General features: G+C 48.8%; 1 protein-coding gene across 2 annotated transcripts; it reads left to right on the forward strand.

The window, feature by feature from the left end:
• The first annotated feature begins 306 nt into the window (after positions 1–306).
• Sema4f (ssemaphorin 4F) lies at positions 307–27734 on the forward strand. 2 transcript variants are annotated; one of them, XM_051202946.1, is made up of 14 exons: positions 307–576; positions 2951–3102; positions 4284–4343; positions 4552–4650; positions 8775–8868; positions 19830–19949; positions 20048–20199; positions 20743–20918; positions 21085–21232; positions 21318–21540; positions 21666–21775; positions 21867–22027; positions 26519–26577; positions 26810–27734. In XM_051202946.1, the coding sequence occupies exons 1-14, from the start codon at positions 417–419 to the stop codon at positions 27421–27423; spliced, it is 2328 nt and encodes a 775-aa protein (XP_051058903.1). In that variant the 5' UTR covers positions 307–416; the 3' UTR covers positions 27424–27734. The 2 variants fall into 2 exon arrangements, with proteins under 2 accessions (XP_051058903.1, XP_051058902.1); XM_051202945.1 differs by having other exon boundaries at positions 20743–20921; positions 26810–27733.
• The last annotated feature ends 234 nt before the right edge of the window (positions 27735–27968 follow it).

A 27968-nucleotide genomic window follows, 5' to 3' on the forward strand; every position in this document is an offset into this window, starting at 1 on the left:
GGTGCATGCTCCCATTTACCCACATGTTTTCCATAGTATTACATACATATTCCTAGTAGCACGGGTATGAATATTTGGGCATTTGAGCGGCTGCAACAAATTTGCAGGGCCTCCAGGCCTAGGGACATCCCCATTCTTCTGAGGAAGAAACTCACACCTGCACCTGACCTAGCTCCGCCTCCACCTGGGTTGGGCCTCTCTTCCTCATCCCTCCTCCACTCAATCTTGATTGGTTATAGGAAGAAACACGTTCTCCATTGGCTCTTTCGTGAGGGGGTGGAGTCAGCTTGCGTTTCATCTCTCCGCTGCAGGCCGAGCTCAGCCGAGGGGACCCGAGAGGGGCCGAGGCCCGAGCTGTAGCGGTACTGATCAGAGGCGTACAGACGCGCCCCACCCGGTATCAGGCGGAGCCAGAGATGCTGGCCAGGGCCGAGCGGCCCCGCCCGGGCCCCCGGCCGCCTCCGGTCTCGCCCTTCCCTCCGCCACCGTCTCTACTGCTGCTGCTGGCGATGCTGAGCGCCCCGGTGTGCGGCCGCGTGCCCCGCTCCGTGCCCAGAACGTCGCTGCCCATCTCTGGTAAGATGCAGGGACCCCTGTCCTCAGCCCTTTGCACGGAGCCCAGCCCTTGCCAGCAGGTGCCCACACGCCTCTGCCCTGCTAACCCCGGCGGCAGCAGCTAGGGCCCCACGGTGCACACCCCTCTACCCTGTGCATCCCCATCTCATCCCAGCCCACCCCACCCTATCCTATCCCCAACCTGGCCTCGCACCTGAGCCCTCAAGACACAACCACAGTGCTTCCGGAGCCCTCCTTTTTTTTCCACAGGGTGCAGCCCCTCATCCTGCAGACCTGGATTCTGTAGCCCAGGGAGCGCCTGGGGTTTGCCCAAGGTTGTCCGCTTCAGCCCTTTATTCCTGTTTCCAGCACATACACCCACACCCAACACTTCATTTCCAAGTCCGTGCAATTTCCTATCCTTTATTTCCCCCCTTCCCTCTCTCTCCCCTCCCCCTCCCTCCCATTCAAGTCGAGGTACCCACCTTGATCCCTGACCATGCATTTCGTGCATTTCAGTGTTTTCAACTTCATTTCCCGGTTGTCCTTTCAACCATCCTCCCACCACCATCCAGATCCAGATCTTTCCACCCACTTCCTATAAGGCTGGCATCTCTGGCTTTATCCTTCCCATCCTTCTGCTACCAACTCACTTGACTTTAATTTCCTGGACGTTCCGTGCTCCCTCTACCCATTCCCTAGTTTGAATGCTAGAAAACACTTCAATGAGTCCATTCAAAGGTCTTCATAAAAAACAGGGAAGGGGCAGGGAGTTGGCTTGGCGTTTGGCCGACTTTCCAGGAGATCTGAGTTCTATTCCCAGCACCCATATCGGATGGCATACAACCACCTGCAATTCCAGCTCCAAGAGAACAGGACTCTGTGGTTACCTGTTCGACCATATATACAGACAAAGATACATGTAATAATAATTGTTATTAAAAGAAACCTAAAAGTTATATATTAAAAACAGAGGCTAGGGCTGAGGACCTTTATGAAGACATGGAGAAATCAGGGATGCTATAAAGTTTCAAATGACATTCACAGTTTAGATTCTCTGCTGAGGTGGATGGGTATGGGGCTTGTTTTCATCTCAATGAAAGCCAAAACTCACAATTGGGTCCCAGTAACTTAAAGCTTTATGCATAGGCCAAATGATATCTAAGGACACTGTGAGTCCAGAAGGCAAAGTTGGGATCAGAGCCCCTGGAGTTTCAGTTTGTAGCGAACCCATACCCCACAAAGAGAGTTGTGGATGCCAGTCTTCATTGGTGCCCAGGAATCCAGAGAGGCCTAGATGGCTGGACAAAGCAGAGCAGGTAACACGAAAGGAGTTTTGACAATTCAGGGATTATCCTAAATGTCAGACTAGAAATCAGAGGTGGGTGTGGCTGTGGAAGGATGGGATGGGTGGGGTCACATCTACTCTCTTGAGGGCATCTGAGCCGATGAGAACTCGGGCCCCCAGAACCAGACATTGAGCAAAGGTGGATTCACACCAAGTTGTTACTGAACTTTAAATAGCAAAGAGTTTTTGGATGCTGATAATGGTTTAGTTTGTGTCTGAGCAGGGAAGGAGGGAGGGAGGGAGGGAGGGAGCATGCGACCATTTATGAGATGGACGGCATGCCCACTTGTTACCTGTCTTCATCTCCTAACACTCCCTGATGGTGGATGGTGGCGTTTACAAATGAGGAAGGAAGGTGAGGCTCTGAGAGGGCTATGTGAGTGCACACAGCTGGTAAGCTGGAGAACCATGTCAAATGCAGGCTGGTCTAGTTCACACACATTCGCCCCATCCTCGTTTGGGTGGAAGGGGTAAGGGGAAGCCAAGGGTATAGGGTGAGAGAGAAGATGCACTCCAAATGTGCTGTGGTGCTGCACTTTAATCCCTGCGGGCAGGAAGCTGAGGTGGGTGTGTTTTAAAGGCCAGCTTGGGCTACATAATGAGAGTTTAATCTAAAAAAAAAAAAAATGAGGCTTATCAGGAAGTACTAGTACTTTCTATAGGTCATTTAATGTTTTATATCACACTGTTGGGAGTAGAAGAGACATTTAATATTGGTGTCACTATTTTAAAAGTGTTCTTTTTCTAGAAAAAGAATGCTTGACTGGATCATGTGCTAACTGGTCCTCAGTTGTCTTTCCCTGGGGGCAGGAAGATGGTTGGCTTGTCCAGGTCCGTCTGTCTGTCCGTCCATCCGCCCTTCCTTTTCTCCTTTCTTTCTTTTGTCCTTCCTTCCTTCCTTCCTTTCTTTCTTTCTTTCTTTCTTTCTTTCTTTCTTTCTTTCTTTAATCCTTGTTGGTTGTCAAATAAATAATCCCTGGGAGATAACAAAAATCCGCCCCCTTTTGGGATCTTATGTTTCTGAAGGGATGGCTCCTCTCCTTCCAGAGGCTGACTCCTACGTCACCCGGTTTGCTGCCCCTCACACATACAACTATTCTGTTCTCCTCGTGGACCCTGCTTCTCACACACTTTACGTCGGTGCTCGGGACAGCATCTTCGCTTTAACCCTGCCCTTCTCAGGGGAAAGACCTCGCAGGGTGAGAGATCACTATGGGGTCCACAGAGCCCATAGCATACATTTAAAGCCACCATGTCCTGGGCTCTGGGTGGGAGAGTTTCATAATAACTCAAGATGTGGGAGCCTGCGGGGGTGGTGGGAGCCTGCGGGGGTGGTGGGAGCCTGCGGGGGTGGAGGGAGCCTGCGGGGGGGGGTGGAGGGAGCCTGCGGGGGTGGGAGGGAGCCTGCGGGGGTGGAGGGTCTTCAGTGAGTGGCTGTGGTGGGTATGGTGAAGACCGATACTGCGAGGAATAGAGGAAGACACAAGACACAGAGGACATCACCGCGGGTGTAAAGTCCTTGCCTGCCAGTAAGGGAGGAGATTGGGGGGGCGGTCTTCCCACCTGTCTTGGCTGTGATGGGACTCATGATGATGGGGGAGGGGTACAATGGCACGTTTCAAATGGCAGGAGGCAGAGGTCACTAGAATGGTGGTTTTCCAGGGAGAGTTTAGTATTAGTAAGAGCTCTCGTATACCCTGACGCAGTGCACAAGTGTGTAAATGTGTCCTGATGGAAAATTTCTTTAGACCAGCATTGACGGCCGTATATGTGACAAATTCTGATATACCCTGTTTCTTTAAGGGTGTGGTTTGGGGGTTTGCTCAGTGTGCTTAGTGTGCACAGAGCTCTGGACTTGATCTGCAGTGCCTCATAAAGTCTTGTGTGGTCAGCCAGGCGTCAGTGGCACGCTCCTTTAATCCCAGATTTTGGGAGGTGGAGGCAGGCAGATCTCTGTGAGTTCGAGGCCAGCCTGGTCTACAGAGTGAGTGCCAGGACAGCCTCCAAAGCTACACAGAGAAGCCCTGTCTCAAGGAAAAAAAAAAAGGCTATGTGGTGGTGTCTGCCTGTGATGCTGGAACTGGAAGACAGAGGCAGGAGGATCAGAAGTTCAAGGTCATCCTCAGCTCTACACAGAGTTTGAGGCAAAGCCTGGGCTGCCTGTGACCCTGTCTCTTCATGCCTTTGATTTCAGAGTTGACTTTGTAACTCACTAATGGGCGGGCAGTTCCAGTTTGAAGAGAAGTTCAGTGAGTGAGGAACCTTGGAAGTTTCCAGATTGTTGAGATTTGTAGAGCCAACGCTTCCCCCTCGGACCTCAGTGCGCCGGGGTGGGGGTTGGGGGAGGGGACCTGGAGGATAGAGTTCTTCTTCTTTCTAGATTGACTGGACGGTGCCCGAGGCTCACAGACAGAACTGCAGGAAGAAAGGCAAGAAAGAGGTAGGGTGTAAGCCCACAGCCTGCCCTTAGTGTCGGGGGTCCCCAGCCCTGGCGTGGGGTCTCCCGAAGGGTCCGGGCAAGGGCTTTGCCACCCACCACACGCCACCCACACTCCCCCATCCCACAGCCTCCTCTAACTGTCTGTCCGCGATCCTGTCCTTCCTCATACCCACGACGTCTGATTCTCTCTAACCGTCTCTGACCCCAGGACGAATGCCACAATTTTATCCAGATCCTCGCCATCGCCAATGCCTCTCACCTCTTCACTTGTGGCACCTTCGCTTTCGACCCGAAGTGCGGGGTTATTGTGAGTGGCGGGGCAGAGGGAGAGGGAGCCCGCAGCTGTGTGAGTTACTGGGGAGTGGGGGGGTGGGGTGGGGGAGGGTGGGAAGGTGACCATGTTGGGCGTGGTTAAGACAGCTACTATATCGGATAAGTATTGTGGGTGGAGGGCATAGAGGGTGCCCTCGCAGGGGAATGGGAAAGGGAGATTGTCTGCAGAGGGTAAAGTATGCTAAGTGTAACAGGCTGTAGTGAGATGGTGCATGGAATTAGGGTTGCTGAGATCGGTTGGCCTGGCCATTGGACAACTCCACAGGGTACGTCAGAAGCCAGACGCTCAGGCTTCTTTGCCCACTGAGTGCTGTGGCCTGTTCCTTCATCAGGACAGCCCAATCCCTCTTCTCCCACAGCGTGCCTCGTCATCTCCGGCATCCTCTGCCAACCCTCTTCTCTGCAGGGTGTGAGTCTCATGGCCTCTGATGTCACTGCTGTGTAATGTGGCATCAGCTGACCCTATGCTCTCAGTATTACCTTTGGGGTGAGCCACTCTGTCAACCACACCTTCTTCTGGATCTTGTTCGTTGGCGAAGGCCTCATACTTTCCCACCCTCAAACCCAGGCAGCCTTGCTATGAATTCATTGTTGATGTTGTCTAGTCTAGTCGCTGACCTTTCTCGGTGAAGGGTACAGTGGTCATTACCGGTCTTGTGGCAGCAGATTTGGAACTGAACCCTGGGGTGAGTCAAAAACCCTTCTCACACAGACTGCAGGATGTTTCTTTCTTGACTTTGACCCCCCCAGACTGCAGATGCTGACTCGAGAGTTCTGCAGTCTCTGGGCGAATACAGTGATCCACTTGGGCCTAGGCAGTGTAAATCTCCACAAACCTCTCTCTGTTCAAGGGCACCCTCCTGTCTCTGGCTCAGAAGGATCCAGTCAGCATCCAGGGCTTTCCTTGGGGTTAGTTGGCCTCATTCAGTTCTTTTCTTACGCTCTTTACAAGAGTCTGGGTGATCCTATCAGTCTGGGAAGGCTTGCGGCTCTGGATGATATTTGAAAACTTCTGTCTCCCAGCAATCAATATTTACAGTTAGTTACTCACCACCAGGCCTGCAAGGTAGCAGAGCTATTTTTCCGAGTCTGCTCAGGCATAGGGATCCCAGATGAATGAATGTCAGAGTCAGGGATTAGTGCATAGTATGGTCAACCCAGCTCATCTTCTTGGGCTTTCCTTTCCTCTTGGGATCTCTGAGTTAGGACCCGAGCCAAAGTACCTAGGTGGAACAAGTTCTGGCTGTGCCTGGGGCAGTTAGTGTGACATGAACCCCCTATCCATTCTTGAGTGATGTTGGCAATGACGGGTGAAGCCAGGGTTCTGTGCTCCACTGGTTCATCTCACTGGTTCAGGGTTTCCTCTGACGCCATCCATCTAAAAGCATTCTCTGGAGGGAGAGGTTAGAGCTGTTAGCCCTCCAAGCTTCGTCTGCAGCATGGAACCTCCCATGCCCCCAAGCTTTGATCTAGATACAACCTACTCATTGACGATCGTGGAGAAATGAAGGTTCTTATAAGTCCTGGCTCTACCTGTGTTAACAGTGGAGTGCTGTCTTTCAGTTCTAGCTTCCATTGCATGTTGGAAGAAAGTATTTTAATGTGACTTGTTGAGAGAATTCCAGCCATTAATAGAGAAAAGTATTAGGCTTTGATAGTGATTAACAGAAAAGCAATGGCCATTCACTCTGTTAAAGGCTCACAATTAAGTTTTAATTTTATCGTATCATGGTATTCAAGTATAATTTATTTCTATTTTATAAGCAAGGGAGCTGATATTCAGAGAAATCAGATACCATGGCTAAGATTATATAGCTAGCAGAGGCAGAGCCAATAATTGACCTGAGTTAGTCTAGATATGTCCTACAACCCTGTCTGTGTGGCCCGCCTGCAACCCAGGGGGCTTCATCTGCCTTCTAGCTCTTCTATCTAACATGGTTCATGCATCTTGGGTCCTTTATATGTCTTGTATTTTTTTTCTCAAGGCCAAAGGGTCCAATTTCACTGCTCAGGGAGAGCCTTCCTATCCATCCCTAAATTAAGCTTTAGGAATATGCCTTCATCACAGTCGTTAGTGAGAGACTGTCTACTGACTTGGCTAGGATGTAATGAAGAATCTCCACATGCAAACAGAGAAAATCGTTAAGACGATCTTCCATCTTCAAAGCCCAGTTCAAGGTCGTTTTGAACAGAGGATAATCAGAACCCGCTTGTTAATGGGTGGCTCACATTCTCAAAGGTTAGAAGGTTAGGTGGTTTGATGATGGAACTGGGGAAAACTGGGAGGGAGCTAGTCTTGACATGTTGAGTTTTAAGAAGCTGACAGCCAAACTTTGTGAGAAAGCCCAGTAGTCAGTGGACTCAGATTTGGAGGGCGTGGGGCTCATTGGAGGGCATCAGTCTTAGAGGGTTTGACCAGTGGGTCAAACAGAAAGGCTGCAAACAGGACTGAATGGGATCGTTGATGATGTTAGAAAGACTATGGAGAGATCCTAAGGATGTGCACGGCGGGGCTAGAAAAAAGAAGGTGCCAGAGAAACAAATATCAGGTAGGAAGAAGGACTCTGGGAAGACAGAATCCAAGAGCCAAGGAAAGGAATTAAACAGGCCAAATGATACATAGAGGTTCAAGTGGATGGCGACCAGGAAAAGGACCATCTTTTTGGTCTTTGGTGAAAAGAAAGGGGGCAGTTTTAGGCACAGAGATGGGAAAACAGTTTGTTTTTCAGGAATAATGGGTGATTTGTTTGGAACAAAGATCATTTTAAGAAGTAGTAGAAAATAAGTAGGTTGGGTTAGAGTTTGTACTCTAGGCAATGAAGGGACGTGTGCCTGTGCACATGTGTGCATGATTCTGAAAGAGTGATGTAAGTATGGAGGTAAATCGGGGTGGATCTGTTCAGCGCAGGAAGGAGTTGTAAGAAGTATGGGTTTCCTTATTTAACCGCGATAAGGAGTAGCTCAGGCGAGAGAAAAGTGTGGGCCACTGAAGGTGCTAACTGCACTTCTAGGGGGCTGGAGCGCCGTGGTGGTCACAGATCTATCTTTCTCCCCTGACAAGGATGTCCTCGTTACCACACACTGGAGGGTGCTTCTGTGGGGTCCTCCATTCCAAAAGGCTCCTTTGATCCAGTGTCTCCTTTTGGAGAGGCCACCAGATTTACAGGCTTCCTTTAAGAATTGTATCAGCAAAGTCAAACCTTGCAGCAGAGAGAGGAGCACAGGGCATGGCCCAGCCTTAAGTTCAGAGGATACGTCTTTATTTCTCACCTCTGACCAGCATCAGAACAGTTAAGCAGCAGCCGCAGCGGATGTCTACTTGAGTTTCCTAGCTAGAGAGAGCGTGTTCCTGGCGTGTCCATGTCATGACTCTGATTTGAAATGAACTACAGTACTGTTCCTCTGAGTTCTAGTGTGGGACCATGCTTCACTTCTACTTTAAGGTGTCATCTTGCTCTTAGTGCTGTATGTTAGAGTAAGCTCACTTGTGACTGGCCCTGGTGGGAGTCTTCTGTCTGTCACCTTCACCTCTCTGGAGGCCCCTGAGAGAAGAAGATACTTGCCTAACAAGCCCTCGGACTATCATCCGGGCTTTGGGTCATTCTTCACCTGCTTCATAGTTTCCTCCTCTTCTGGGATGCGGAAACCAGCCCTTTCTCCATCCTTGGGTGGGAGCTGAGGGAATTGATACTTTGTTTTCTTTAAGCTCCGGGCTTCAGCTGAGCCTTTCCTTGCCCTTCCTCAGAGCTCCAGCCCTCCAAAGGCTGTCTGCTTCTCTTTGGCTGTAACACATCCTGGCAGTTACAGATGCCGGAATGTCAGGGCACAGAGCTGTGTCTAGCCTCGTGGCATTTCTAGGGCTGTGCTAGATATGCTTTCGTGAGGAAGGGGTGGGTGGGTCTGAGGGCAAAGAGGAGTAAAGCAGAGAAAGGAAATGAATGGGCAGAGGAACCAGGACGCTTGAATGTGGGGATGGGAGCCGGGAAGTGGGAGCTGAATGGGAATGGGCTTTTCCTCCATTTGATCTTGTGTTTAATTCTCACCACGAACCTTCCCCCATAAACCCTAAACCCCGCCCCCTCCCCTTCTGGTCTGTAGGATGTGTCCAGTTTCCAGCAGGTTGAAAGACTTGAGAGTGGCCGGGGGAAATGTCCTTTTGAGCCAGCTCAACGGTCAGCAGCTGTAATGGCTGGTGAGTGGGGAGGGACAAGAACCCATGATTCTTGCTCTAACAACCTCCTTCCCCACCCTTGCTGCTGAGTGTCTGTGTCTTTCCTTCCCTTGGAATGCCTACTACACTCTCGTCTCCTCGTAGCCTTTCCTGATGGTCCCTGGGTGCCTGTGTCCCTGACTGCTACCTGTCCCCGCAGGATATCATTTCCCCAGGCTCCTCTCTAGAGATTGTGGCCTCTGCACCTGTAGTGTGATTGTTTTTTTTCTTTGGATCCTGTTTTCTTCTCTTATAACCCCCTCCCCGCACCCTGTTTGTAAGAGGAATTGTTGCAATGCATATTGTAATATAATACATTTGGACAGAGCGTTTTAAAAAGCATGATTTAGAATAGCACTGTCCAAATTATCTTTATGTGGCAACTAAAACGACCCAGATCTTTGTCCGATTTGGTAGCCACTTGCTACCTTGGCTAATAAGCCCTTGAAATGTGACTACTGCAGTGGAATGAGGGAATCTTAAATTCAATTGAATTTAATTTGGTGTAAGTGGCCCCATGTGTCTCGAAGCTATCACTTAATGCACTTCTAGCGTATCTCCACTTAGAAAACCACTGCCAGTATTTGGAGCTGCGCCTTTCTAGCCTTTAAAATGTGTTCACCCGCCCGCATACACGTGCACACGTTTAGTTGGCCCCTGTTCTTCAGGGGAATGGCTGTTTTCCCACTTCCTTCCTTTGCCACCTCTGAGGGAGCCACCTGCAATTGCTCAAGCATGGACCGCGCCCAACTTCTTTTGGAGAACGACGAATTCATTGGCATAGAGAACAGATTACCTTTGTACTACATAACCCATATTTTAGGGGAGGCTGCCCCACATAGGCTCTCCAAATTCAGAGAGAGCCAGCTGTTTCCTCATGACAGTGCAGAACAGGCAGGAACAGAATAGAAATCTTAGGTGCGCATTGTAACATTTAAGTTACTTCATTTCCAGCACGAATACAGTTTTGAACTTTGCCATGTAACATGACTTGATAGAACTTTCTGTAGGATTTAAAAATACTTTTTTTTGTTGACATTTTGAGACAAAGTAACATGTAGTTCAGACTAGTCTCAAACTCTCCAAGAAGCCAAAGGTGAGTCTGACCCTCCTGTCCTAGAAGGCTGGAATGATAGGTATGTGTGCCTTAGCTACACAAGTGGTAGAACCCAGGCTTTGCGTGCCAGGCAAGCCCTCTATCTACTCAGCTATATCTCCAGCCTCTGAAAAGACTTTGAGAAGACATTTTTAAAAGTAATTATTCAATTAGATTTATACATGGGTCTTACTATGTAGCTCTGGCTGTCCTGGAACTCACTAAGTAGATCAGGCTGGCCTTGAACTCACAGAGACTCAACTGCCTCTGTCTTTCAAGTGCTAAGATTAAAGATATACACCACTATGGCCAGCTGTGAAGACAGGTTTTGATAGCATTATGCTGTTCATCTTCTGATGAAATAATTCCAAATTGTTGTTACTTTACATTTCCTTCAAAGTTTTTGATATTAGCCATATTTTTTAATAGTGAACACATTTTGGCCATCTCAGGGTTCCTAGAAATGGATCACCACATCAAAGGGTGTGATATTTTATGGCTCATTATCAGATGCTAATTAAGTTTTAGACGGGGTGTACCAGATCACACCCTAAGCCAGAAGTGTAGGAGGGTGTTTAGTTTTCTCACATTAATTTTGCCCTAATACATGGTTGTCATTTAAGAAAATCTGTGCTAATCTGAGGCTGAAAGTGTTACATTGTTTTAATTTGTGTTCCTTTGAATGTTACTGAAGTCTAACTTTTTTTTTTTTTTCATGTTTTTGCTTCTTCTTGGGTCATTAGTGTTCTAAGCCACACCTTTCCCTCGTGTGTGTGTGTGTGTGTGTGTGTGTGTGTGTGTGTGTGTGTGTGTGTGACTTCTTTGTTTTATTTTATTTTATTTTATGTGTATGGGTGTTTTGTCTACATGTATGTCAGTGCAACATGTTCGTGCCTGGTGCCTTCAGAGGTCAGAAGAGGGGATCAGATTTCTGGAACTGGAGTTATGAATGGTTGTGGGCAACTATGTGCCTGCTTAAAATTGAACCTGGGTCCTCTTGAAGAAAGTAAGTGCTCTTAACCACTGAGCCATCTTTCCAGCCATGATTTTTATTTTACTTTATTTTATTTTTTGAGTCATCATCTTTCTATGCAGCCCTGACTGTCCTAGAACTTACCATGTAGACCAGGCTGGCCTCAAACTCACAGAGCTCTGCCTGTCTCTACCTCCCCAGACTGTGATTAAAGGTTTGAAGGTTTGCACCTCCACACCTGGCTTCTAATTTTCTAGTTTTTAAAACTCTGTCCTTCTTTTAAAGGACAGATAATCATTTTCCCTTAGATTTGGTTCTTTGAGTATCTGGAACTTATTTTAGTGAATGGAGCTTAAAGTCTGTCTTTGCAAGGTAGCTAACCTGGAACTTGTCCTCAAGGATCACAGCTCTTCTTTCTTCCTGACACTTGTTGCTGAGGTTATTGTAAAGTATGTTTTTACTTATACTTTTGGACACTTTATAAAATTTTTATTACTTTTCAATTATTTATTATTATTATTATTATTATTATTATTATTGTTGTTGTTATTTTGAGACAGGGTTTCTCTGCGTAGCCCTGGCTGTCCTGGAACTCTCTGTAGACTAGGCTGTCCTTGAACTCAGATCTGCCTGCCTCTCTCTCCTGAGTGCTGGGGTTAAAGGCGTGTGCTAACCACACCCGGCTTATTAATTTATTTTTGAGACAGGGTCTCACTATGTAGACAAGGCTGGTCTTGAACTCACATTCTGCATTCAGAATGCTAGGATTAAAGGTGTGCACTACTGTGCCAAGTTTGAACAATATTTTGTATAAGACAAAAATTGAGATTGAGACTTGAACTACAAAAGTGATTTTTTTTTCCTTATGTATGACTTTATTTTTAGGAAAAGTCTTAAAAGATAAACAGATTAAATCACTCCTCAGTCATACTGTTGATGACTCTGTTTGAAAGTAAGCAGAGAGCTGAGTAACTACAGCGTCCAGTCATTTTGACCCTCACCGTCTACTGTTGGGACTGATGAGACCTTGTTTGTATTAGTTTGTGTTTGAATAAAACATTTCGCTCAATATTTTTCTTGGCTTTTTACCAGCGTCTTTGGCAAAACCCTGAATTGATCACTGGGGTCATTAAGAAGGATTTCTGAGTTGTAGGCATTGTCAATTGCAGACGTGGACATCAACAGATGGCTTAGCTGTAGGCACATGAAGCATGCTTCCTTCTAAGCAATACTCTTTAGGCATTTGCAAGTCTCTGGATAACGTCTCTGTTTTTTCAGGAAGAAAATTCATGTTAGGACATGGCTTAAGGGGACAAACTCCATTTTAAGTTTATTTTATTGGTTGGAAGTTATTATTTTATTAAAATTATTCTCCAAAGTTTATTTTTATTTGTATTTTCCCTATCCTTTTCCTTCCTTCCTTCCTTCCTTTCTATTTTCTTTCTTTCTTTCTTTCTTTCTTTCTTCCTTTCTTTCTTTCTTTCTTTCTTCCTTTCTTTCTTTTTTTTCCAAGAAAGGGTTTTCTGTGTAGCTTTGGAGCCTGTCCTGGAACTCGCTCTGTAGACCAGGTTGCTTTCGAACTCACAGAGATCCACCTACCTCTGACTCTTGAGTGCTGGAATTAAAGGCGTGCACCATCAACGCCTGGCTTCTCTCTCTCTCTCTCTCTCTCTCTCTCTCTCTCTCTTTCGCTCTTCCTTCCTTTCCTTTTTTTAAGTGTATTAGACTGGCCTGGAATTTGTAGAGATCTGCCTGCCTTTGTCTCCCAAGGGCTGAGATTACATATGTACACCACCCCTGGCCCTGATTGTATTTTGATTGGCATTTCTCCTGGAGAATTACTGGTACTGCATTTCTTTTGGAGTAAACCTAATAAGTATAGGGTTTGTTGTTGTTGTTTTGTTTTAGAACGGTCTCTCAGTTGCTCGGGCTGGCTTTCACCTGCCAGGAGTCTTCTTGCCTCAGCCTCCCGAGTGCTGGGATAGCAGACATGAGCTACCATACCTAGCTGTACATTCGGTTTTGAAATATGACATTTATCTGTACTGTAGCCACATAAAATTAGAAAAATCATCTCAGTTTCGTTATTTTCACATTTATACTAGGAAACATTTGACTGTTTTGGCAATCGATTCACATTAGCCTGAAATCACCGGCGAGTCCTTCCCAGTACTCTTGTCTTCTGCTTGCTCTTTGAAGGTTGGATTTCACCCAAAAGCCTCTTCTCATGCACGCAGTCGTGATCTTAACTAGCCCTGTGGCTTCTTTCCCCATCATATTCTGATGGCTCCTGGTTCTGTACCTGTCTCCCAGACCTGGCTGGAGAACACACATCCAACGCTGCTTGGATGTCCTACAAGAATCTCAAAACCATCATGGCCCAACGTTAGCTCATCATCTCCATCTGAATCCTCCAAAACTGCTCCTCCCCCAGCCTTCTCTCTGGGCTCAGAGTACCATTACTCACCCAGACGTCCATCCATGCTGGAGCAAGCAGCCCAGCCTTTGGTCTTTCCTACCACATCTTGAATTAGGTTTTTATGACAGTGAGTGGCTTCTTCTTCTCCTCCTCCTCCTTCTCCTCCTCCTTTTATTTTTGGAACCTGTCCAGTAACGTCTTCTCTATGGATCCCAGAACCATTCCATCTGGAGGTAATTATTCTTCCGCCAAGGAGTGCTACAAGTTTTCAGGTGTGCGAAGCTGCCACCAACGACTTAGGTCAAATCTGACATCTTAAATTTACCGTTGCCCCTGGACAGCCTCACATACATTAAAACATGGCAGGCATAGGATCTTACATGGCCAACAGAAAGTGATAAGGGCTAAGCACTGTATCTCTGTCTAATTATGTCTCATGAATAGACTGATGAAGAAAGGTACCTGGTGATTTAACTTTTAGATAAGGAAATGGAAAACATTTTCATAGAATTGAAGCTGTCTATCTTGAACGACTATCTGACTGGCAGGGTATGGTAGCATAGGCCTGTAAGCCTGGCACTGGGGAAGAGGAGGTGGGTGATCAGGAGTTCAAAGCCAGTCTCAGCCACATATTGGCTGATTGGACATCATGAGATGTTGTCAAAAAAGGAACAGAAGAAAAGAAAGAAAGGAAGAATAAGGAAGAAAAACAGGAAAGAAGGAGCTTGACCTTAAAAAGGAAAAGTAGAGTATGTTCATAATCTTGTTTTTAAAAACCAGTAGACTTTCTTTTAAAAGTGATATAGGGCCCGATGGTGGTGATGTCACACACCTTTAATCCCAGCATTCGGGAGGCAGAGGCAGAGGCAGGCAGAGCTCTGTGAGTTCGAGGCCTACCTGGTCTACAAAGCAAGTACTGGAGCAGCCAGTACTGTTACATAGAGAAACCCTGTCTCAAACACACAAACACACACACACATGCACACACACTCACACACACTCACACACTCACACACTCACGGACAGGAAGATCTGGAGTCCAGGGCTATGCCTGCTGCTCACAGAGGCCAGAAGATGGTGTCAGGTCCCCCAAAACAGAAGTCAAAGATGGTTGTGAGTTAACATGTGGGTGTGGGGTACTGGGAATTGAACCCAGGTTTCCTTTGTAAGATAATCAGCTGTTCTTTACTACTGAGCCATCTCTGCAGCCTCCCAAATGGAAACTTGAAACTCTGATGGCGTAATGTATAGTTGCTACTGGATGCACAACTTAGCCTATTAATTTTAGAGTGGCTAACCCTTCTGGGACCTGCGTCTACAGGCCATCCAGACAAGTAGGGATCTCTTTCACATACAATTGTGTGTTTTATTAAGCTTTGAGTCCTCATCTTTTCTGGCTTTCAATCTCTTTTTTTAATTCCTTTTTTTTTCTGTTTCTGAAATGAAAATGTTAATTTTTAAGTTATAAAAGTTAAAGATGCTAACTATATAAGTATAAAGAAGAAAAAACGACAAAAAACTCCAAGTGTGGAGATACACACCTCTAATCTCAAGCACTTGGGAGGTGGAGGCAGGATAGTTAGGGCCATTCTTCCCTACGTGGAAAGTTTGAGGCTAGCGTAGATTACACGAGATGCTGTCTCAACCCTCTCTGCCCCCCCCCCCCAAATAGCCAGACAAGAAAGGTGGTTTATGCTGGAAATGCCAGCACTTGGGAGGTTGTGTCAGAGAATCGATAGTTCAGGGCCATCCCAGGAAGACCCTGTTTCAAAAAACCCAAAGCAAAGCAATTCTTCTAGTAACATTAGTCAGAAACAAACACCATTAGCACTGTAGTAATACCACCTGCAACAGTCTTCCTGAAGACCGCATACAGACACATGTACACGTGCATACACACATACACACAGGTGTGGCATGGTGTATGCACACACGTGTTTCAGTGCCTATGCATGTGAGTGTGGGGGCTCTGTCAGAAGACATCAGGTGTCCCTCTCTGTCCCTCCCTGCTTTGTTCCCTGGAGGCGGGGTCTGTCACCTACCCGGAGCTAAGGTAGTTAGCAAGCCCCAGTGAAAATACTGTTTCTGCTGCACGTGATGTCGGCTTTTTATGTGGGTGCTGGGGATCTGAACTCAGGTCCTTCCTCATGCTTACACAGACGTGTTCTTACCCGCTAAGTGCTCCCCAAGCTCCTGTATATGTGTATATTTACATATGCTTTATGAAAACAGGACTGAGTTATCCCGTGTTCACTAAAATTACCAGCGTTCACGAAACTCTACCTAACGCTGTGGTCACTATGCCACGGCCATCTTACCACTCTGCTTTACATGCTTTTTAGTTTTTATTATCATTTTTTTTTTGGCGGTGAGGTTAGATCACAGGGCCTTTGCAAGCATCTTACTGCTGAGTTCCACCCCCAGACCTCAGGCTTTTTTGTTTTGTTTTATTTGTTTATTTATTTATTGAGACTAGGCCTCACTATGTAGCTCTGAATGACCTGGAACTCATTATGTAGACCAGGCTAGCCTGGAAATTCACCTGCCTCTGCCTCCGCAGTGCTGGGATTAAAGGCGTGCACCACTGGGCCCTGCCCTCAGCCTCTTGAGATGGGGTCTCTCTGGGTATTTCAGGCTGACCTGAGTACCTAAAACTCCTACTTCAGCTTTCTAAATGTTGGGATTTCCTGGCATGCACCACTGAGCCAGATGTGTATATGAACGTTTACTGATCGATCCAGTCAGCAATAATTGGCCATACAGTTGCACATTTATGAACATTTTACTGTATTAAGGTATTGAGAAAGTCTTGGAGAATCTAGAATGCGTATGTCCTCTGTGGACATGGTCTTCGTGCCTGTGTGGTTGATGTCCTCCTGTGTTTATTTGAGGCCGGGGTTAGCCCCTTATTCTCCCGGGGCACCTGGACACCTGCTTATTCCATCCCAAGGTGTCTTCTTCACTCAGTGACCATTTCCCTTCCGCCCTGAGTGACAGTCTCTGCATTAGCAGGTTCCATCATTGCTAGCTCTGCAGGGAATTGATCCCTTAGCACATTTTGGGACCATTTGCCTCCAGTGGTAGCTAGGCCTTTGCGTGCTTATCTGTGGTCCCTATCCATTGATGATTTATCAGCTGGATCCCTAAAGACACGCTCTCTAGACATGCATAATTGTCTCCTCTCATCTTCCATCCTCAGGACAACTTCTGCCAGAGTTTTAGAGTCGTCTGTTTGGTGTTAGGACCCTTTTCCTTTTCCCCTTCCTTTTCCCTTCCCCTTTCCTTTTCCCCTTTCCTTTTCCCTTCCCTTTCCCCTTCCTTTTCCCTTTCTCTTTCCTTTTCCATTTCCCTTTCCTTTCCCTTTCCCCTTCCTTTTCCCTTTCCCCTTCCTTTTCCCTTCCCCTTCCCTTTCCTTTTCCTTTTCCCTTTCCTCTCTGAGATGGTATTTCTCTGTGTGTCCCTGACTGTCCTGGAACTTGCTCGGTAAACTAGGTTGGCCTTGAACTCAGAGATCCACTTGCCTCTGCCTCCAAGTGCTGCTGTTAAAGGCGGTGTCACCACCACCTGGCTCGGGACCATTTTTCAACCAGCTTTTCTGTATCTCTCCACCTACCGCCTCGCCAGTAGAGTTGCCTCACGTGGGTTCCACTTGTTGCTGGGACCTATGACCGATCTTTGGGTTTTCTTCTCTAAACTTCTCTGGAAGGGATTGTGGTGTCATTTGTCAGCTGCCCGTCCTCTCCTAGCAGCAAGTCAAGCATATGTCTCTGGAGTTTCACAGGGAGCTGTAACTGATTGTGCCGCGTGCCTACCATCTGCCAGTCTCTCGCTAGGGCTCTGCAATTGTTATCTAGCACCTGCATTAATTCTGATTTCAAGGTGGCTTTCTATCCATTCTGCATCTGAAGAATCTAAAATTTAGGAAAGTCAGTTTGCCCAGGATCATACTATCTAGTAAGCAGACAGAGTTCAAACCGAAGTCTTGTGACGCTGAAACCCTTTCCAACCCTTACTAACACACTCCACCTTAGGAATACCTTCTTAGCCCGTCCCCTTCATTCTCTCCGCCTTCCCCGGGTCTTCTACTCCTCTTCCCCCACCCCGAGTCAGCTTTGGAAGCTGTCCTGGAACTTGCTCTTGTAGATCAGGCTGGCCTGGAGCTCACAGCGTTCCGCCCGCCTCTGCCTCCCGAGTGCGCCAGCAGCGCCCGCCTCTGCCTCCCGAGTGCGCCAGCAGCGCCAGCCTCTGCCTCCCGAGTGCGCCAGCAGCGCCCGCCTCTGCCTCCCGAGTGCGCCAGCAGCGCCCGCCTCTGCCTCCCGAGTGCGCCAGCAGCGCCCGCCTCTGCCTCCCGAGTGCGCCAGCAGCGCCCGCCTCTGCCTCCCGAGTGCGCCAGCAGCGCCTGGCTTTCCACTCTCCTTGAACTGTGTGAACGGCCCTCTGTTGGTCTCATCCCCTGCCTCCTCCTCTTTCCTCTTTCATTCTCTCCGTCATTCCACTTTTCCTTCCCTTCCTCCTCCTCTTCTTTTTTTAAATGTAAAAATCATGCTGTTTTAACGAATTCACAAGTAAAAACATCACACAGTAAATTGAATGTAGGGGTGGCTTCTTCCTCCTCTCCCCATTTTCATTTCATGTGTATGTGCATTTTGCATGTATGGCTGGGTACCACATGCCTGCAGGACCCAAGGAGGCCAGGAGAGGGGGTAGGATCCTCTGGGTCTAGAGTCTAAGGAAGGTTGTGAGCCTCCATGTGGTTGCTGGGAACTGGAACTCAGGCCCTCTGTAAGAGCAGATAGTGCTCTTAACCGCTGAGACAGCCCTGGCTGTCCTAGAACTTGCTGTGTAGACCAGGCTGGCTTTGAACTCACGGAGATCTGTCTGCCTTTGCTTCCAGAGTCCTGTGATGAAAGCTGTGCACAACTGTGCCTGGCCCTTCTCCTCTCCTTTTGACAGCCCTGTGCTTTGTAATTCAGGCTGGGATTCAATTTGTCATCTTCTTGCCTCAGTCTTCCTACCGCTGGGATTACAGACTCTGCTCTCCCCCATTCCTATTGTCGTCGTCATCACTGTGGGCTTCTAACCCAGGACTGTGGGTTTATTGGGCCCATACTCTACCATTGAGCTACACCTCCAGCCTTCATTACTTTCTTAAAAACCACAAGTTGATTATATTACTCTCCCCATTAAAAAAAAAAAAAAAAAATCTCCGCAGCTCTATTCTTCTCTGTGGGATAAAGACTACACTTGCTGGCATGACAGAGCACACTTCACAAATAGAGCACACCCCATGCTTCTACCTTGCCTCTACTCACTTGCTTGGCCCAGAAGCCTCTGGGTGTCAGTCTCCATGGTCCTTATGCCTGAATATGGCTCCTCTAGTCATGTCTTTCCTGTCTTTCTCCCTGAAGTGCTCTAACTGGCAGACTTTATTCTTCAGAGCTGCTGTGCGGTGGGGATATAGCTCAGTTGGTGGGACACTTGCCCAGCTTATGCAGGGTCCTGGTTTCCCTCCCTGTCCCTTCTCCATCCTCTGTGCCCACCTCCATCTACTAGTTCAGGACCCCTGGTCTCTGAACATATGCTTGTCTTCCTCATCCCAGTGGGAGCCTGTGGGGTCGGTGATGTGTTCAGCACAGTGCCTTTGTGCAGGAGCTGGTGGGCTCCTGCCACGCTGCTTTTCCCAGAGTGCCCGTGGTGCTAGAGACCTTCCAAATGCCTTTCTTTTGTCCGCACCCCCTTTTTATTCCTGTGTCTGAGCCTCTGCCCACGTTAGTCCTGGTGACAGAGCCGTCCATCTCTCGGAACCAAAGTGTTTGTGGTTTCTTTGTTCTCTAACCACTGCTGTTCCCAGAGTGCTTGCAACAGTTTCTGTACAGGAGGAAGAGCCCCATTCCTCACTAAAGTACTGAAGTGTCCTCTCATCAAACTGGGCTGGCATCTCCCAAAGTGAGGCCCGAACCACTTGTATCAGACTGACTCCTGCTTGTTTGAAATGCAGGGTGTTGGGACATGTCCCGATTTTACCGAGTTGGAATTGCTGGGCCTGAGACAGAATTCACTGTCATCGCATCTCCCAGCAATTCCAGTAGGCTCTTTAGTTGTGGAGTGTTCTAGAGTAGTGTGCCCAGCGATGCTCAGGAAGAGCACAGCTTCCCTGACTGCTCCATAGTGGAGTGAGACTGGCTTTGCTGCAAAGCAAATGCCACGTCCTGGGGAGTCTCAGGACGGTCAGCTCATCAGCACGTTACCCCGCGGTCACTGGACGGGCGTTTGTGCTCCTGGCACATGGTAGTCTCCCGTGCGGGCTTCCTCCAACACTCCCTTTCCAGTTCCCCTGTGGACATTTGGTGGGTGCTCAGTGTTGCTGCTCTGCTTTATCCCATGCTCTGCCTGTGACTGCCTCTGCCTCTGGGTGTGTGTCTGTGACAGCCCCTCTCCTCCCTGTCGCCCTGCAGGGGGCGTCCTCTACACCGCCACTGTGAAAAACTTCCTGGGGACGGAACCGATTATCTCCCGAGCTGTGGGTCGCGCTGAGGACTGGATTCGAACAGAGACCTTGTCATCCTGGCTTAATGGTGGGGAGAGGGACAGGGTCCCCTGTGACACAGGTCGGGTGGAGGCGGGGGAGCCCCAGGCTGTGACTGTGAAGATCTGAGGTCATTGGTTTCTTCAGCCCCAGCCTTTGTCTCGGCGATGGTCCTGACCCCGGCTGAGTGGGGCGATGAAGAGGGAGATGACGAAATCTTCTTCTTCTTCACGGAGACCTCCCGAGTGTTGAACTCATATGAGCGCATCAAGGTCCCACGGGTGGCCCGAGTGTGTGCGGTGAGATCCTCTGTCCTGGCTGTCTGTCATCTGTCTTCTCTCTGGGTCTCCTCTGCTTTGTTCTCTGTGGAGGCTTCTTTCATGGGAGCTGGAGGGATGCGAGGGAGTGTGCTCTGTCTCTACCCCCACGCTTACCCTGTGACACATTTACATTAGAAGTTCAAGGCAGGAGCTAATGATGGACCCAGGTTCAAGTCCTGCCCCAGCACTTCCTGCCCCTGTGATCTGGTCTATTCTCTAGCACCTTTGAAACACATGCAGAATTTACATAATAACTGGCATCATCCCGTGTCTTAAAGAATAGTTGAGGTCATGGTTCTTTGTAAGACCTGGGCTGACTTTGTCACTGTCCATGTGGTCACGCCTCTGCCCACCTCTGCATTGCATTGACCCCAGTTCCTCGGCCTGAGCTCTGTCCCTCCGTTTCTGTATGGCTGTGTCCTCACCTGGCCGTGTGTGCTGCGAAGTCAGGGAGGAAACTACACCCGTTTTGCCTAATGTTGGTCCTTCTGAAGAGTGTTTGCCGTGTTCTTGTCACCCCAGGGGGACCTTGGGGGCCGGAAGACCCTTCAACAGAGATGGACAACATTTCTAAAGGCTGACCTGCTGTGTCCAGGGCCTGAGCGTGGGCAGGCCTCTGGGGTCCTGCAGGACATGACCGAGCTTCGACCTCAGCTTAGAGCGGGCACGCCTGTCTTTTATGGCATCTTTTCCTCTCAGTGGTGAGGGGGCCTCGGTGCGGGCGAGAGTGACAGTGTGGGAGGTCCGTGGAGTCGGTGTGGTCAGTGCAGGCGGACTCTCCCTCAGCCGCATGGCTGATAAGGCATGAGTTGCTGTCACCTAGCCCCTCTCCAGATCCCTGGCTCCAACCTGTGACTCCTCCAGGGAAGGAGCTGCCATCTGTGCTGTGTGCGCCTTCCGACCCCAGGACATCCGGGCCGTGCTGAATGGTCCCTTCAGAGACCTGAAGCATGACTGCAACAGGGGACTGCCTGTCATGGACAACGAGGTGCCCCAGCCCAGACCTGGAGAGGTGAGGGGGCAGGGCAGGGCAGGTCCTCACCCCTGACACTTCCGGTCCCCTGAGAAACATAGTCACCCAGCCCCGTCTCCTTCAGTGTATCACCAACAACATGAAGCTCCAGCAGTTTGGATCCTCACTCGCCCTGCCTGACCGCGTCCTCACCTTCATCCGAGACCACCCGCTCATGGACAGGCCCGTGTTCCCAGCCGATGGCCGCCCCCTGCTGGTCACCACAGACACAGCGTATCTCAGAGTTGTGGCCCACAGGGTGACCAGCCTCTCAGGGAAAGAATATGATGTGCTCTACCTGGGGACAGGTACGTTTAAACATCAAGCAAGTCGCCTGCGTAGTGGGTGCTGTCACGACAGAGCGCTTCTCTGTGACACGCTGGAGTCTGAGTCCCAGGCAAGGTGTCAGTCACGCCCTTTGCCCGCCTTCTAGAGGATGGACACATCCACCGGGCCGTGCGCATCGGAGCTCAGCTCAGCATCCTGGAAGATCTGGCCTTGTTCCCAGAGCCACAGCCGGTTGAGAGCATGAAACTGTACCATGTGAGCCGGGCGGGGAGAACCAAGGCTGCGGCCAGCTCGCGGTCTGCTCTGGAAGGGTTAGCGCATTTTCTCCCCTGGCTCATTTCTGTAGGGTTGGCTCCTGGTGGGCTCCCATACCGAGGTGACACAAGTAAACACCAGTGACTGTGGACGTCTCCAGAGCTGCTCCGAGTGCATCCTGGCCCGGGACCCTGTGTGCGCCTGGAGCTTCCGGCTTGATGCTTGTGTGGCCCATGCAGGGGAGCGCCGTGGGTGAGTGGGGCTGCATGCCTGCTCTCTGTGGCTCCGCCCCTCCCGTATGCCTGACTCACCTGCTGATGCCACCCTGTCTGTGTGTGCCTTCTTCTTCAGTGTCTGTCTGCAGCACTTGCCTGTCTGTCAGCCCTTATTAGTTCATCGTCTGTCCGTCTGTCTGGTGCTGCCTAATTAATGCTAGGCCTGTCCTGACAATGGGACTTAGTCTGTGTCAGCTGGTGACACAATCTCTAGGAGACGTCGCTGTGAGATCTGAGGTAGCCTGCTGTCTCTGTCTTCGCTTGTGCCTTTGGAAGTCGCACGCTTGCGCTTCCTGCCTACCCTAGTATTGTTATTTCCCTTCTTGGGTCTTTGATGAAGTTGAAGATGAGAGTCGTAGCAATACCCTCTCTTATCTTAGATAGACAAGATTTAGACTTTCCAGAGTAGGACTGCTATCACAGTAATCTCTGTCATGCCTTTGCCCTGATACAGAACACGTGTACTAGACATGTAGTGTATGTATTTATTGCTCAGTGTTGCTCTTGCTGAAAATAGGTTTTAATTAGTGTATGTTTACCTTTCCTTCTCCTGGAGTATACTTGGCATATGTTATCATTGTATATAGTTTTTGCATCAGGCTGAAAACCTTCTTTAGACTAAAAGGGGAATTGTAGGCATCTGGTCTGTGGCCCTGAAATGGTGGCTGCAACCCTTTGGGTGTGGCTTCAAGTGGATGGAAGTGAAAAGAGAGGAAGGAGCTTGAGGTGTGGCTTTCCTTTGCCCTTTTTTCTTTTCTTTTCTTTTCTTTTTTCTTTTTTTTTTTTTTTTTTTTTTTTTCTGTTGGATCCTCGAACCCCGTAGGGAAAGCAGGGAAACCTCCTTTGGTTCTTGGTATTTTTCTGTGTAATTGTTCCTCAATAAACACCCATTTATCATTTCTCTTGGGTCTAGTGATAAAATGTCATCCCCGCCTTCACCGGATGCTCTCACAGTTGCCCTTCCCCCCTTGCTGGAATTTCCCTCCTCCTCTCTCCTGGGGAAGGAGACAGCGATCTGTCTCCTTCCCCAGCCACTAAATGTCACTGGTACTCAGGGTTTAGTCCTAGACTCCTCTTTTACACTCTGCTTAGGTGATTTCATTCCTGTGGTTGTCACAAACATGTCTCAGCAGAGCTGCATCGTACCAGGCTTTGTTTTTTTGGGCCACCAACCAGCTCCCAAATCATGACATGGAGACTTCTTAGTTATGGATGCTTGGCCTTATCTTATGCCTGTCCCGCTAGCTCTTATAACTTAAATTATCTCGTTGTCTGCATCTGTGTTTTGCCTTGGGGGTTCTCCCTCCCTCCCTCCCTGCTTCTCAAGTCTGGAGGGTATCTGGCTTCTGGCCCCAGGTGTGTCCCTTTCTCCCTCATTCTCTCCTCTTACTTATTCTCACTGCCTGCCAGACCTGCCTGTCCCTCTCCTGACTAGCCATTGACGGTAAAGCTTTTTATTAGACCACTCAGGTGCCTTAGGCAGGCAAGGTGAAACAAATGTAACACATCCTTCCATCATTACCAAAGGCAGAAGAAACAAATGTAACACATCCTTACTGCAACAAATGTAACACATCCTTACATCATTAACAAAGGCAGAAGAAACAAATGTAACACATCCTTACTGCAACAAATGTAACACGTCCTTACATCATTACCAAGGGCAGAAGAAACAAATGTAACACATCCTTACATCATTACCAAGGGCAGAAGAAACAAATGTAACACATCCTTACATCATTACCAAGAGCAGAGGAAACAAATGTAACACATCCTTAAGTCATTAAAGAAGCACAGCACAGACAAATGTAACACATTCTTATATCATTAACAAAGGCAGAAGAAACAAATGTAACACATCCTTACATCATTAAACCAACGCAGCATACACAAATGTAACACACATTTACACAGTTAAAGTAATATCCCCGCAGCATAAACAAGTGTGACACATCTTTACATCGTTAAGATAATGCCCCGTGTATGCCTATACTTCATAAGCAGCCCAGACACATCCAGTGTAAGCACACAGTGTGCTTTCCTCTTTCCCTCACACGCACACCTCAGTAAAACGACACAGCAGACACGCTGCTCGTACCAGACATGGTGCACGTTGTACTGCGATTGATATCAACCCCAGATCCAGAATGTATCATTGCTCTCCTGGGTACCTCCACCTCCACTGCCATTATGTGTCCGTATGATGTATTATGATGCAAGAAAGGGGGGATATGTGTAGATATGAGGGCCAGCAAGTGTGTGTTATTGCCACTGCGTATGTGTGGAAAGCAGAGGACAACCTCAGGTACTAGTCTTCACCTTCTACTCTGAGACAAGGTCTGTCTTGTGATTCACTATTGTGTGTTCAAGCTAGCTTCCTGCAAGCTCCCAGTTCTGTCTCTTCCTCCTTCTCCTCCTCCGTCAGCAGGGGTGCATTGGGATCCCTGGGAGGGTAGAGACCTTCCTGCTATGACCAACTTGTGTGTTCTGGGGACCAAACTCATCCCACCAGGTCTGTGCAGCAAGCACTTCATCCGCTGAGCCATCCGTCCCCCAACGCAGTTGCTTCTCTCTGGGCCGCTCTTCACCCTCCTCGCTGACCTGCTCTCGCTTACTTAGGGTTCTAGTACCCATTCGCCTCTTAGCAGTGACCTTAAAAATATGCCGTATAGAAGCAAACTCCTGATGTCTCGCTCTCCCTGAGCATTTCAGCCTGGCTCTCTATCCCATGAAGACTCGCCTGAAAACATTTTACTCTTGGAAACTTTAAACACATTCAAAAGTAGAGAGGCTAATATGATAAATTTCCATATATCCACCACCCCTTCCCCTTCCCACCACTGATGCCTGGCCAAGCCTGTGTTCTTAACAACTTCACCCCTGTTATTTGGAAGCAAATCTTAGATATCATACTGCTTTATCCATGAATCTTTGCGTTATCTCTAACATACAAGGGCACGTTAAAAGGTGGTAGTGGAGGGATGCTAGAAGGCTGCTCTTCTAGAAGATACAGATTGAATTCTCAGCACCTACATGATGACTCCCAGTTCCAGGGGCTCCAGAGCCCTCTTCTGGCCTCTGAGGACACTGCACACACATAGTGGGCCTGAGGGGAAAAAAAGGTGGAGGCTGCCTAAGGAGTGACACCTGAAATTGTCCTCTGACCTCCCCGTGTATGCACACAATGTTCATGTCCACTTGTGTGCACACACAAACACACACACACACACACACACACATACATGCAAAGTAAATAGCCATATTACATAATGAGTAATACTACCTACTAACTACTGTAGCCATACCCAATTCCCCCTTTCTTTTTTTATTCCTTTCTTTTTCTTTTTTCTTTTCTTTTCTTTTCTTTTTTATTTTTATTTTATTTTATTTTTTATTTTTTTGTTTTTTGAGACAAGGTTTCTCTGTGTAACAGCTCTAGATGTCCTGGAACTCCCTCTGTAGACCAGGCTGGCCTTGAACTCACAGAGATCCACCAATCTCTGCCTCCCGATTGCTGGGGTTGAAGGTGTGTAGCATCACTGCCTGGCCATACCCAATTCTTAATTTCTTAGTGTTATCAAATATCCTGTCAATGTTTGCGTTTTCTCATTTACCTATACTTGCATAAACAACCTGTTATAAGTCAAGATTCAAATAATACCATCAATCCTAATAGGCTTATGTTTCATACATGCCCCTCAATTTGAAAAAAAAAAAATTGAGATGAGGTCTTGATCTGTAGCCCGGGTTGGGCTACAGTCCACTGTAGATAACCGAGCTAGAACTCATTCTATATAACCTGGGCTGGCCTCAGATTCATAGTGATCTCTCCTGCCTCGTCCCCCCACACACTGAGACTATGGGTCTCATGATCCATGCCTGATTCTAACCTGGGGTCTGCACATGATAGGCAGGCATCCTCTCCTGAACGAAATTCTCAGTTGTTAATCTTTAATAATGATTCCCTCAATGGAATATTTCTTTGGCCAGCTGTTTGCAGAATGCAATTTCAGAGTAACACTGAGACTTCCTGTTTTGAAGCCATGTGGTGTACCACCAGCCTGACCTCACACCCAGCCTTTGACATGGGGCTGGGACGTTTAAGCTTAAGTTCTCGTTGTACAACCAGAATCCCCACCTGCTGAGTCACCTCCCGGGACCACTCAGGTTTAAATAAGGGAGATCTTGTAGTTATGGACAGCCAGTGTCACTTCTTAGGACGTTTCTCTTCCTTTTAGGGCATACCCACCAAGCACCTTTCCAACAGATTGTCTGCTAGGAATTATGTATGGAATTTGACAGGGCAAATGCCTTAAGGAACATGAGGGGTATTAAGGAAAGATTTGGTGGTGGGGAGATGGTGGGCTGTGTGGTACCGTGATACTTGAGTACCGTGGTACCGCGAGGTTCTGAGGAGGATGCAGGCACATGCGAACTTTAGACTTACCAGACATTCTCTTCTTTGTAGGATGGTCCAAGACATAGAGTCAGCGGATGTCTCCTCTTTGTGTCCGAAAGAGCCCGGAGGTCTGTATGGCTCAATGAAATGTGGATGGAATATAGAGAAAGGGGCTAGGAAGTTGTTCACTTTTGACTCAGTCGAAAAACCCCGACCTGTGAAGACATGGCGTCCAGGGACACAGGGCCTTCCCCTCCTTGGGAATCCTTTATGGCAATGTCCCTACGACTCCACATCTGACGGCACTCCATATGCCCTTCATCCTAGTAAGCTCCTGTCCTCTGTGCCTTCTCTCTACAGAACGCCCGGTAGTGTTTGAAGTTCCAGTGACTACCAAGGGCCATGTGGTCCTGCCATGTTCCCCCAGCTCCGCGTGGGCATCCTGTGTATGGCATCAGCCCAGCGGAGTGACTGCACTCGCCCCCCGAAGAGATGGGCTAGAGGTGGTGGTGACCCCTGGGGCCATGGGTGCCTATGCTTGCGAATGTCAGGAGGGCGGAGCAGCCCGTGTGGTGGCTGCTTACAGCTTGGTGTGGGGCAGCCAGCAGGGGCCCTCAAACCGGGTCCATGCTGTGGTGGGGGCTGGGCTGGTTGGCTTTTTCCTGGGGGTTCTGGCAGCATCCCTTACTCTCCTCCTGATTGGTCGCCGTCAGCAGCGTCGGCGGCAGAGGGAGCTTCTGGCTAGAGACAAGGTGGGCTTAGACCTGGGGGCTCCACCTTCTGGGACCACAAGCTATAGCCAGGACCCGCCCTCCCCTTCTCCTGAAGACGAGCGGCTGCCCCTGGCCCTGGCCAAGAGGGGCAGTGGTTTTGGTGGTTTCCCCCCGCCCTTCCTGCTAGACTCCTGCTCAAGCCCAGCCCACATCCGGCTCACTGGGGCTCCTCTGGCCACCTGTGATGAGACGTCCATCTAGAGTCAGGAAAATGACTGCCAGCCCATGAGCAGTTCCTGCAACTAGCAACTGCCAAGACCAGGGTTACTGGGCCTGGGAGATGACCACGGCTGCTCCGTTCTCTTGGAGTCTGTGTGATCACCTGGAGGTCAGTGTCTGCCCTCAGGACCTGGATAAGCCGAGGGCCGGACCTTTGCCCGATTCCTGCGAGAGGTCAATCCCTGTGACCCTTCTGCCGTGGCCCTCGAGATCTTGGGTCCTTTAGTTGTGGGAAGGAGCAAGGGCATAGCTCTGACTTGCTTTGTGGCGGGCCCTGGACAGAAGGGAGCACCACACCACAAGAGCCGCTGGGGCTGGTGTAGCCGTGTGTTTGTGTGGCTGTGAGGCTGTACGACTTTCCAGTTTGCTGACGGGGGAGTGCATGATCCCCTGACTGCCTTGAGATCTTTCCCATCTGTTTCCCTTTGTTCCTGGAAGAGTGTGTGTCTATACACTGGTGTGCCTAGAACACCTGTCCATGTGTGCATGAATGGCAGGGCCGGTGCCTGGGTGCTTTTGGGGGAGGG

Source organism: Phodopus roborovskii, unplaced genomic scaffold, assembly GCF_943737965.1.
Source record: "Phodopus roborovskii unplaced genomic scaffold, PHOROB, whole genome shotgun sequence".
Classification (NCBI taxonomy): domain Eukaryota; kingdom Metazoa; phylum Chordata; class Mammalia; order Rodentia; family Cricetidae; genus Phodopus; species Phodopus roborovskii.